General features: G+C 32.4%; 1 protein-coding gene across 1 annotated transcript; it reads left to right on the top strand.

Moving 5' to 3' along the window:
* Window positions 1-3,360: 3,360 nt before the first annotated feature.
* On the top strand, window positions 3,361-4,548 carry LOC143182086 (uncharacterized). The gene is made up of 2 exons (XM_076382827.1): window positions 3,361-3,486; window positions 4,246-4,548. Exons 1-2 carry the CDS (start codon window positions 3,361-3,363, stop codon window positions 4,546-4,548), a joined length of 429 nt encoding a protein of 142 aa, XP_076238942.1.
* The last annotated feature ends 9,135 nt before the right edge of the window (window positions 4,549-13,683 follow it).

Below are 13,683 nucleotides of genomic sequence, written 5' to 3'. Positions count from 1 at the left end.
GATACGAACATACATACACACAAGGTAATAAGATAGCAACATTGCAAAACGCCTAGCTCTATTATTTGCACGAATGTCAGTGAAATTCTTTAGAAATGTGTTTTTAAGACCTCAAACTATAGAAAAATGATTTTGAAATGTAATTTTTTGAAGTTTTACATTACTCTTAAAACTTTAAGCCACATATAATATATTCAAACAAGTAGATATAAAGTCTGTAGTTCACAGTATTCAAAGATGCATCTACTTATTTGTTTATTTATTGACCTCCATTCAATGTACAGGAACTATAACAATTGAAAAACATTTAAGAAAACTGAACACAAACGAATTCATTCCTATTTAGACAATTCTTTAGGAACTGAATAATTTAAAAAGAAATAATTTCCACGTTTGTAGAAAATAATTTTTCGAAAAAAAATTCGAGAATTTAAATATGTATAGCTTTTATAAATATTACGATACTTTAGCCACTTATATTTATACTTTTTCAATCATAAAAGAAAAGTGTTTCCAGTAGAAATTTCTGCTTTGTATAATATAATATTAGAAAAAAATGGCCGAAACTTTTTAAAATTATAGTATCCATTAAATATGAAAATAAAAAATATTTGCAACATATATAGATTCACTAATTAACTCCTTCTAGCAAGTGAACAACACTTCTTTTATTATACAATATGAAGTTATCAGAAATTACAGCAGAACCTGGATTAACTGACTTAACACTGGATTCAATTTTAAATTCTGAATTCAATTTTTTCTAGGGACTAATTTATTACTTTCTACAGATCATTATTAAACCATGATTTGAATTTCAGTCACGATTCTACTACACATTCATCATTTACATATCGAAGAACTGAGGACCTAAATATCAAAGATCGTCGGTAATTATGACTCGTTTAACCAAGGTCCTATTCTACTCAAAACAATTTTATCATATTATTACTCTAGTTTATAAGAATTAGTGTACAGGTATATCACTATTCCAGTTCAATACATATTCATTATATTATGCTTTATAAAAAAGCGTTAATATTAATCAACAGCATTAATATTTCTCACGTACTTCACAATACTATACACTGTTACACATTAAATATACAGCAGGCGAAGCAGGTTTGTGCATGGTTTGCATTTTACTCTACCCCACTCATTTTTATTCATGCAATACACCTGTCAAGTAAACTTGTCCTTGGACGTCCTTTAGACTAATATACATTACTGGTCGAAAGTTTGGAATCACTTTTTAAATTAAGAAATCAAAAGCTCTGATACTAAACACATCATTCAAGTAACAATAAATAGTCGTATGAATTTTTCCCATTGTACTGAGATCAAGAATATTGTAAACCATTACTAAAAACATTAACTTCATTTCAAAAATACTTTACTATGTACCGTAATTTTAATCAGAATTTGTAAGTGATTCCAGACTTTGACTTGTCCTATTTCCCAAATAATACTTCAAAATCTGAAGCAAATAATTTGAACATTAGAAAAAGTGTTTTAATTCAGAAGTGAAGAATAATTTTGTCTACTCGAAAAGGAGACACTGTCCATTGCCAGAGGAAAAGTACATTGGATCAAAGAGATGTCTCAAAGCTTCACTGTAAACTGTATCGTCGGTGAAAGTGGGCGTCCTTTGCGAAATACGAATTCTGGAAACCTCTGCCAGGCTTTAATCGTGAGCCATCGGGCCGACGTTTCAATGGGGGAGTATGATTCAGGGGGCAGGAAGGGGGTAAAAATCGGTGAAGAGGAATCATGGCTGGATGCACTCCCTCCCTATGTTCACGCACTTTTACCATCGGCCAGCATCGGCACTGCTTCTACATTTTTCGAGGGGAAACCAACGACCTGTTGAGCCCATTGTCCCATCGGGAAGAATCGCGTGAATCACTCACGGAGCTACATATTTCGAAATATTTTGGATGCACGACTGTTCAGGAACATTTACGTGCAACCTTTCAAAGGTCTAAACGAGTGTCCAATCCATCAGTATTTATTACCCATGCTTTAAAGTTTTTAGTATTAATAAGTGTGAGAAGGTCAAGTGATAGATGTTAAACTGATTGGAAAATAGATTGAAATTGAAGAAATTAGACTGGTTGAATATTTTTATGTAGAATAAAATAAATTGTATAATCTTTATGGAAGATGAATAATTACTTAACCCAGACCTCGATTATTCAAAGTAAGTATCAGGAAATTTAATCCTGAAGCTAGCCTTATTTTCTTCAACAAACCACTATTATTTCTCTGTTTAAATCTTAATTGAAGTTCTACTATACTTTTATTGTTATTACAATCAATATACGCAACACTGAATAACAGAAATTTTATTATAGGTATTCGAAATTCAGTTAATTAAGGTTCAGTTGTACACAATACTAAAAAAATAAAGTATAGAACAATACATAGGTGATTTGTTTATATAATTTACGTATAATAAGGATTATATAATGAATAAGATCGGAAATGGAGAAGCTTTTTACGTATTTAGTAGCAAGGAAAACACAATGAAATATTTACATAATAGTAATGTAAATATTTATAGCGATCACCTGCACATTTTACAAGCTCATAACAATGATAGTTCATTTAAGTCTAACTTATATAGTATCTACACTAAAATCCAAATTAGATCCTGTATCTAATGAATTATACGTATTATAAGTACTAAAACAACTTTTGAAATGCTGCAGAAAAGCCTTCAAGTTTTCATTTTTTCCCTAAATTACATTTAAAAAGTATTTTATCTCTCAACGTTCAATACTCTAAGTAGAAAAAATAATTCATGTTTCCAAAGATATCTATGCTTAGTAAAAATATTTACCGATAAAATCTACCTATTTCTTCTTTAAAAAGTTAATGAAAAATCTATTCTACGGACACAAAAGATGAAATATAGATCTAATTTCAATTTTCCAGTATAAAATATTCAATATCTTCTAAAATCCAATTCTAAACGTAAATTACAACTGCAATCTCCTCGCATAAAAATTCCAATATGCACGAAAATCTATTTTAAAACGTAGGTGGTTGCATCCGCGCTTTCACATCGTTCTAATTTTCCCTAACAGAAAGGCTCCTTCCACAGTGTCTGTAGAGAAGAACGTGAAAATCAAAGTAACCCGCGGAACAATATACTTTCTTGCGGTGCGTCACGCTGCTCCACTTTCCCTTCTGTCTTTTCCTTTTAATGACAGCCATCAGATTCATTCGTAATAATCGGTGCTGGCCGTACGACAAATTACACTTTACATAATGTCTCTATTGAATGACAGTCAAGGGAGTAGTAGCCATCGTATAAAAAGACAAAATCGAATGATAGGCGACCGCCAGTTTCACCCGATGGGCTGTCCAAGGATGGCAAAACTCACAACGATCGCGATCGTCCTTCTAGCTTGCAGTACCTCGCGCTCTGAGGAGATCTACCGCAAGAATGATCCATGGAGATCGATCGAGAGGAAGGCTCGAGCGGCAGGTGAATGAAACATTACTAGAAAAACGATAGATACAATTCTTGGTAACACGTAATATTCGTATTTCTTAATATTTTCTACTTGAAAATACCTTGAAATATAATTGTCTTTTGTATTAAAAACCGGAACTGTGATACGATAAGTAACATCAGTTATTATACAATTATAACTGTGCGTTGTATGCAGGTATTAATAGTTCTGTTTTATTTGTTAAATAGGACAACAGGATGTAGTAGTATGTTATTAAATAAATTTAATACACAGAGGTATTTATTAAAAATGAAGTTCAGTATACTACTAGGTAAAATGAAAGCATAATTTAATTCTTACAGTTTGTTATTTAGCTAATAAGATATATGATATAGGTAAATAATATTTTAGAACTTTATTGTAGTCTAACAATCAATTTCTTATAATCTGCAAATGGTACAGAGAATAAAAAACAATCTACTATGAAAAAGTGTGACTAAAAATGAAACTTGTTTAATACTTATGTGAAATTAACCAGTTTCAAATTACCATAACTGCGCTTTTATTCAGATAACTGAAATAAACTTGAGCACGAACTAGAGAAACGAAGAGTATACTCTAATATTTACTTTTTTAACTGAAGAGTGAATTTTACTGAAAATTCAATTTCAATTATTTATTTTCGATCGATTCCAAAAATTGTTATAAAACATTAAGACAAAGACAAATCACTGTAGCGATAATTTTGAAACAATCATTTATTGTCTTAGGTGTAGCAGACGAGGCCATCAGAAAAATTTTTCGTGTTATCGCAAATGGGACGTCGAGCGAAGAAGACGACGAGAAGTTGGTGAATCTCATTAAACAGGAAATTGTGAGAACAGCGCAAAGTATCAAAACACCAACTGGTTCACTCGAGGCTGCTGCTAGAAGAGCTCAAAGGCTAGTCACCGAATTAACAGCTGCCTACACGACTGCTATTTACAAATCAGAGACCAGCCAGGAAGCCAAGCTGAACTTCGCACGCTTCCAGCACACTGTGCAAGAGATTGTAGATTTTATTAAAAATGGTCGGGCTCTGATTTAAATATCGATTGTGTTAAAAATAAAAGTGAATTTTCAAAGAATTTAAAAATATGTTCATTTTTCTGCGTTATGGATAAAATATTATTCAAAAATTTAAATGAAATTTGTATGCTAAAAACAAAGGAGTATAATAAAATGAAATAGTTATTTTACATGAACATTATTTGGAATTATTCAGTGAGATTCAAATAAATTTAGGATATACCTAAGTAAAACATAAATCTCATTTTAAAACAGTATATAATGATAGATTTCTTCTTAATTGTCCGAATGAATAAGAAAATATAAATACATATGTAAATCTGCTAATAAAATACATACTTCCTAATGTTGATTTTCACATATTTTGACAAAGTATATAAATATTAAGAACAGAAGTAAAAATGAAGAAAATTGAGTATAATTTAGCTAACGACTTGTGGATCTCTGATATAACAGTTTTTCAGTAAATTTAACTAAACAGATTACGCCCTTTTCATGTATTACACTATACAGTATTGTCTTTTCTTTGAAGCCTCAAATGATTTGGTATATTAAGGTTTATTATCATCATCATTATTTTCGCGTTTAATTTCGTTATGTGAAGAATATACAATAATATCTCTATCTCAAATAATATCTCTAATCATAATAAAAGTTAATATCTCTAACCTCATTATTAGGTAAATAATTTTGTGTCATTGAACTGAAATTAATTTTTATATCAACCTCATCATAATTCAACTAATTAGAATCTTGATTAACCAGTTTACAACAAGATTCACGCCAGAAGCAGCCTTCTAATGCTCAATTTTATTATTTTTAGGAGAGACTAACATTAAATCGTAGCTAAAATTTCAAATACTATTCTATTGTGCTTTTATTATTCTATTATACCAAATAACAGCAACCCTGAATAAAAGAGGCTAGGAATAATTGACAGCTAGTTAACCGAGGTTTTACTATAATTACTAGATTGCAGATTTTAATGCATTTACACAAAATTTTAATATGCAAAAGGTACAGAATCCATATAATTTGCAAAAATGTACAAGATATGGAAAGTTGCATACAGTACAATGTCTAGAGAAAATTAGCCAGTTTGAAATGATCTCATAACTATATTTGGACTCCAGAGCCAAAGTACATTAACATTAACAAAATTACACAGAAAACAAGTAGACTTAGTACACTCTGGCTCTAGAGTCCAAATAATTCGAAATGTGCTTTTTGGACTTGCACTGTTCTTCAAGTCATCAATTCAATTAGCTTTTATTTTCCTAACTGTGTTTATAAAAATAGGAATTTGCAAAAACGTCCACAGTCTAGTAATTACTACATACAAATTTCATCATTCAAGTTCCATACAAAATACTTTTTGCATCACCACAATTAGGATCATCCTGTATAGGAGATACCTCGATTCAGTTAGTAGTTATAATTATTTTGGCCAATAATACTTTACAGTCAAAAGTGTGTGTGAAATTAGGCGATTCTACTACTGTAACCATGTGAATTCACATTTTTTTGGATGCAACTTTACCAGCTCTGTACAGTACATGCATGCCACTGTGTGTCACGAGTCAGAATAAGAATCTTTGACCCTATGATCAACCAGAAACAATCGATGATCAGCGCCGATACACTCGTTGAGCATTTATATAGTCACGTGTTCCATTGGGAGTAAAAACTGACAAAGAAACAGAATATCCAAAATCCCAAAAGGGAGACAACCGTTCCCAAAAAAATTTGTAGAAACGTGGAAGTAATCATGGGAATCGACATAACTGTGTTATAAACTTGTACACTACTGTGGATAAGTATTTGGACACTGACATTATTTCAAACGCATGAAATACCTACATTTTTTTATTTATACTAACTGATATCACATGTTATTTCCATCAATATTTGTAAACCTTATATAATCATATAAAATGAGATTTCTAACCAAAACTAAACTATAGAATTTTAATTGGTGTATTTCCACATTTCAATAACGTGAAAGTATCCAAATACTTATACACTACCGTGTATATCACAAGTTGAACGAATTAGAATTTTACAAGATCATCTTTTCTAATTGTTACATTCGTGACGAGTCATGGTGTCACGAATCAAATAAAAAGAAATTCGCTACAAGAGAGATTCGAAAACCCCAGCTAATCCTCAAAAAATATGTAAATCACTAACCCATGAAAGATAGCAATCAAATGCCGAACACGTGCCAAGGTTTGTCGCCCTAGAGGATCGTAGGATGTGTTTTTTCCCCGATAACGAGTGTAGCAACAGAATTATTCCCGCTGACGTTTGAGCCAGGCAGACGATCCATTGTAAATGCGGCATGGGCTCATAATCTGGCGATGTAGGATCTCCAGGCCGAGCTGACCGGAACTGCGCCTATGCTCTCTCGCCGGAAGTGCCGCTGCCACATGTAGTAATATAAATTATAATGCCCTTACGGTTTTTCCTTTCGCAAATTTGCATTTAAAACGCCGGAATAGCATTGTCGTTAAAATCGGCGTGCACGATTTTCATGGAAATAAGAAAACCGCTGGGCGAACGCGACTTCTGCCCCCTCCCTGCTCCTCGCTGGCCACAGCGGATAAAACCCAGGGGAGAACGCGCGCTGATTTCCATCGAATCGTGCCAAGGCTAATCGGAGATCAAATCTGGAAACAGCTCGCTTTCACCAACTCGGACAATGGACTCCAGAGCTTTTCTAATTCTTCTTTTTCTTATTTTTTATTCGTCTCTGCTGAAGATCGTGCACGGTGAGGATGCGTGAGATATGCTGGAGTTTCCTTAATCAGCAGATATGTTAATTGCGACAATGCAGACGTACAAAAGAGTAATTAAAAATCTGTAGTCTATAAAACTTGGTGAGAATCTCTGCGTAGTTTCTTCTCTAATATCTAGATGAAGTTTTTCTCTCCTTCGAAGTTTGAAAGGTTGTAGATGGGCGGTGGTAGCGAGGACATCTTCAGAATGCATTGATTGTTCCTCCAGTGTTGCAATATGAGTGTTTTCTTTTATTTTAATAAATTTTTGAAAGAGATTTTGTATAGGAGCCAGGTCTTCACGATACCAAAAATATTTTTAAAAAATATCGTGTTGTTTTTTAAGCTATGTCGAAGTGGAAGATGTTATTTGTATCTATTCATTGTCTAGAAATGCTAATTGTTCGTTTCTACACATCTGTATTCTACGACAATTTCAGTCAATGATTTTTCAATTGAAGGTTATAAAAAAGGAATGAAGAGTGTGATTTCAAAACTACCTAGACAGGATGTTTCAGAAATACATGTCTGTACTTTGGAAGCTAAATATATACGCTAAAACAAGTAAGAAATGTTATATGAACATATGTCCTACGTATCTTACTTTTCGAGTTATGGATGATTAAAGAAAATATTCGAAAGTGTCCTTCACTCACTCGATTTTTACCTTTGGATCCATTTAAGATTTATTAAGTATTCAACGTAAGTGAGTAATGTGTACGAATTGCAACAAAGGATATAAAATAGATTTGAGACTGCTAGAAGAACATCTGATATTTTCGAGTCAGTGTGAAACTCGATGCTAATTGTGAGACGTGCAGTAGCCAGTGTTAAAGTAGGAGTGTTCTTTTAATTATCCATAACTCGAGTAGTAAGGTATGTAGAGCATACGTTCAAATGACATTTTTTGCTTATTTTAGTACCCAGATTTAGCTTCTGAAATATTGACATTTATTTCTGAAACACTCTGTAGACATCCAAAACAATTTTGAGATATTTATGGATTTTTCAATAATTCTGATTATTCCTACGGATAATTCCAGTTTTCAATCTATATTTTCGACAGCTTTAAGTGATGTTGCAGAATAATCCTTGAAACAAACAAGAAACAAAACAAATTGCAATAAATATCTCAATATTTTAAAAAAAATGGACTTACCACTATACTTCTCAAATATAACAAATCAATAATTATTGTTTTTTTACAGAAGAGGAAGTTTAAAGTTTAAAATGTCCTTAGCAATCCCATATTACCAGAACTGTAGTTTTATTCGCTATGAGGATGAAATATGCATTTTTGCTTCCTGCATAAGAATTTTAAAGAGATTAATTGCCATTATAATAATTATACTCTTGTTTTTCTACAACAATCTCCGAATTTATCACTTTCTTCTGTGTTAATAATTTTCTTTAAGTAATCAATTGCGTTTAACACGTTTAGAGCCATATACCGTTTTTGTTCTTTCTAGACTTTCTCGTTTATAAGTATAGCCATACATTATAAGAAATATATTTCGCAATTCGATGCTACACTCATTTTAGATGATTTCTAATGCTACGATTGCTGCAAAAAGTTGAAGTTTAATTGTACTAAATATTCTAAAAAAAAATATTGCAAGTGGAAAGTGATTGCCATCGATGACCACTATGTCAATGAACATATTAAATAGTTATTTAACGTTTTTCATTATTTATAAAAACCTTTCTAATGAGTAACTCTATTTTGTATATGATTTAGTTGTTTAATTGACTCAACTAAAAAATTTCAATTACAATACTCAATGCATGTTATTAAACTAAACAGCACAATATTCAGTACATAATTTTGAGCATTTTGAGAAATTATTGTTTCATTATGTACCTATATATTCTTAAAAGGTTTAAGTCTTGAAATCTAATAGGTTCTTCTTCTTTTGAATATATATATAATATTAACGAATTTTAGATAGCAAATACCATAAAAATCAAAAATAATTATTTACATTAGAGATGACCACACCGATTTCGATAATCTTAAAATATGTTGTCAAGGTCAACATTTTAAACAACTTTTAGGCTTTAGTTTTTGAGTTAGACATAAAAATATTTGCAATACTATGTATTTGTTTTATGATGCTTTAAGTAAGGTTTCGAATCAGAAAATGTGATTGAACCAAAAGATGTGATTCCACATATGGAGTAGATCCAGAAGCTTAAATACCTAAAAATTGCTTTATTTTTGTAAAAACTTGAAGTCAATTGAATCCATTCCATTATTATGGAAAGGGGTGGCAGCCTTTCCTCGCTAAAAAGATCTAGCCCAGACTATCTCCAATCACCTTTTTTAATTCGAAAGCTAACTTAAAACATTATGAAGCAAATGTTCAATATGAATTGTAATTATCCTATTATTTAATACCTAACCTAAACCAGATGTAACCTAGATCAAAACTACTGTATAAAGTTTAGGTTGGACTACATAACGTGTGCGTCTGTTATCAGGCTGCCTACGCCAGAATGAAGTACAATCGCAACATAACTTTAACTGAATTAGAAAACCGAGGGTTTTGTATAATTCCCTTACTGTGTCGTAAATATGTGGGGTAAAGTTTCACAGAGATGTGAATCAATCTTCCAGGTCTCACCCTTTGCTGACAGAGGAGAAAAAAGTGTAACATAATTTTTTTTTATTACGTTAAAACCCCTTACGCGGTTATTAGCAAAGATTTACATAAATTTAGATAAGCATATTAGACATACATGAAATTTGAAGTATACATATAAAGATATCGTACATAGAACAGGTGCCAAACTTAGTAGTTACTTATTGTACGATAGATACAACGAGATTACAAATAGAGATTGCGTTTTTTCAGGAATTTAAATATAATCATCACAGGTGATATAAGTGATTGAAAAAGGAAAGCATGAATTTTGTAAGAAGGGCAATAAACTTTGAAGAATACTTGATTAATCATGTTGAGTCTGCAAGGATCATATAAAAAACATTGATACATAATATGATTGAGATCCTGCTCTGAATAATTACATTGATATCTTGCGTCTGGTGCAAGGTTACTTCTAAAAAGTATATAACATGATTTATAATTAAACATAGTGGGACTAATATATTACACAAGATAGAGTCAGACCTTGATAACTCGAAAACCTCTGTAAGACTGCTCTGCTGTGAAAACTTCTATCAATCGAAATAAAACTTATTCTACCTCAAATTATTTACCAGATATTTAAACACATTCTTCACCCCTATAACTCCAATATAGAATAACCAGACCTCTCCAAGTCGAAGTTTACCTCTATAAGTCAGACTTTTATCGTCGCTACGTCTATAACTCGAACTTATAACCATGTGTCCTAATTTGTGAAACAAATGAACTCTGAAAAACATAAGATAATACATGCCGTGTCTATGTACCTCCAGCTATGCATATCCATGCAAGCTCATCGCTTGTCATAAATCGAACGCATAATTCCCATGATCGTCTTAAATTATTGCCTTCGCGTTTACGTTGAGTGAAATTCTGAGTAAAATGAATTCCAAGAGAAAACCTAAAACAGTAACATTTCCTAAGTTGAAACTGAATTTTTCTCTATCTAAGTTATTACAATCAGCAAATTATTATGTAATACTACACATGGCAATTAATTTTCGATCACGCGATTAAATTACTTAAAAATATTTTAGTTTTTGAAAATATAAATTACTACCGTACCAAAACCTATCTAATAGTCTCATATATTTTATATCCACACAATAATATTTTACATTTCAAAAACTACAGTATTTTTTAGTAACTCCATACTGTTACGTTTCTTTTTTAAAATCTTTTTGCTAGGAGTAGTACAAACCCTCTGGAAGTCGAACTTTCTTTTATTCGAAAATTTCAATAAGTCGAAGCCTCTATAACTCAAGGACTTTAGCTCTTGACATTCGAGTTATCGATGTTCGACTATATTAAATAGACAAATAGGCAAGAACACGCGATTCCTAAATTCTGAAATATATTTTCCTGAAATAGTTTCCCCGAGGCTGCAGGAACTGTAGGCTACTAAGGACATCCTTGAGCAGCAACGTCGTGCCTCCTCTGAAGTTACGACGGAATAGCGGCGTCCATGGATTTTATATGGGAAACTGATTCGACCACGAAGCGGAGGAGAATATAACACCGGGGCATTTTGTTTTGTTGCGCAAGAAGATAATAAACATCGTTCGGGCCTGCTACCGTACCGACTAGATAGCTACGACGATGAAACAATGCGGCATTGTCCCGGCAGCCTCAGCCGCCAAAGCACAGCCGAACCCAAGCACCGTGTTAAGTCATGAACGGCATTACACACGGGCTTAGAAATGTCGAGCTGCGCTGGATAACCGAGATCTGACCCACGAAAATATGGCTTACTCGGAAAAGGTTCATTCAGTGAACCTGTAAACTTCCCCGCTGAGTCCTACGTACATGCTCGTATTTTTAAGAAATGAAAAGCTGCTTTTACGTCTGTGGTTGATACTTGAGCTACTTTTCATGAAACAGGTGAGGATCTTTGAAATTTTGTTTCTCTGAAATGGAATGCGAATTTAAAGAATTTTTAAATATGTGCTTAGGGTGCGAACATGTCACTGTCACGTCACATATTATAGCAAATTTGTTTCATGTTATAGCAAAATAGGTCTGAAACAATGGAAAAATCTTGGATTAAACTATGTATTTACTGTAGTATGTAACGTGATAATACTGTGTTTGTATCCTTAGTCAAAAAAGTCTGTAAACATACGATATAGGTATTATAAAGAAGTTTACTTAAGTTTGTATAATAGATTATGGTATATGACAGCCACAGTTTCTTAAATCCAATATCATTTTAAGGAGATAAAAACAATACTTAAAGTTCCAGTGTTCTTTTCTTCTTTCTTTAAATATAACTTTATAATTCTGCAAGATACAGCAAACCTTTTTTTTTATAAAAATACATCTAATTTTTTGTGCTCATGAATAAAAGAAAACATGAAAAAATCTTGAAACTTTGAGGGTTGATTTCACCCTCTAAATAAGGTTTTATTAACAAAAAAAATCTTCCATAACGTATTTTACTCTATATGCACACGAATTTTCATCAAAATCAGAATTTTCAAGTTAGGTAAGCTTCATTGTAATATATGTTGTCTATGTAGACTTTTGTGACTGACGTTTCAAGTAGATCTACTACGATATGATTATTCTATGAGAAAAAATTGAATGATGATTAAATGTAAGCATTCTGCAATAAGATAGGATACATAGTTAATTTCCTGTTCTTAATATTGTAACTGAAGCATTAACAACTTTCTAAACTATTGTTCAAGCCTGCATTTGGCAAAACCATTAAGTATACAAAACAAAAATGTTTATATTCATTGCAAATGTAAAAGGTTAAGCATCATTTAAATGCTTTGACAAAAAATTTTAAACAATTCAAAACGTTAAGATAATCACTTTAGCCTATAAATGCAGGCATAGCCTATAATCCAGGACTATTGTCTTACAGTAAAAACTGGAAATTTTATATTTCTAAACTTAAATTCACTATTTTCTGTATTTAGGAGAATTATCATAATCGAATAATATACTTTACATGTGTCTAGTCAGTAATGATCGAAAGCTAAGCCTTTATATAAAATTCGAGCTACATATAAGTTTCTTCGGACGATGCATATCCTATTCTACTTCTACAATTATTTTTAAATAGATAATAATTAAAAATGCAAAATTTAACAAATCATAGTCGAAAGATAAGCCTACAAATAAAATTCAATTACAAATAATATAAAGCTGTCCCTATAATACATGTCCTATTCTACTTCTACTGTTTCTTACGAATAGACAATAATTCAGATTGCAAAGTTCGCGTGATTTATCAAGCAACAGTCGAAAGCTAAGTCCACAGATAAAACCCGATCTACACATAAAGTTGTCTGTAGAATACACATCCTATTCTACTTCTACTGTTCTTTTCGAATAAGTAGCAATTCAAATGGCGGCCGATTAAGGGCACAGAGGGAGGCGAAGCTAAGCACAGCAAGCGGTGAAACTGCGTTTAGCTGCGACACCAAAAGAAGCAGGAGCAGCAACATTCCGCAGGGCATAACTTAAGCGAGCCCTGAGCTCACGAAGAGAAGAGACGGGTCACGACGCCATGTGTGCGGCCTACCAACCACACCCACCACCTATTTATTTATGTCTACCTCACGGCTTTTTGTTCGTACCATCGAGCTTTCATTGCGCTGTTCTACCGTGAACAATCGGGGAGCCGGCTGCCCTCCAGGAAAAATCTCTTCTCGAAGGAATCGTCCTTCGAGCCTCTCTGTTTCGAATTATTTCTAAGAGGACTTTCACTTGTCGAAG

This window comes from Calliopsis andreniformis, chromosome 8, assembly GCF_051401765.1.
Source record: "Calliopsis andreniformis isolate RMS-2024a chromosome 8, iyCalAndr_principal, whole genome shotgun sequence".
Lineage (NCBI taxonomy): Eukaryota > Metazoa > Arthropoda > Insecta > Hymenoptera > Andrenidae > Calliopsis > Calliopsis andreniformis.
Note: the sequence above shows the minus strand (reverse complement) of the source record. Positions and strands in the feature narration are given on the sequence as shown.

What these genes read in the sequence shown, in the direction of transcription:
- LOC143182086 (XM_076382827.1), top strand. Translation starts at nt 3,361, where the DNA reads ATGGGCTGTCCAAGGATGGCAAAACTCACAACGATCGCGATCGTCCTT. An exon ending in CGATCGAGAGGAAGGCTCGA is followed by an intron (nt 3,487 to 4,245) that starts GCGGCAGGTGAA and finishes GTAGCAGACGAG; the next exon opens with GCCATCAGAAAAATTTTTCG.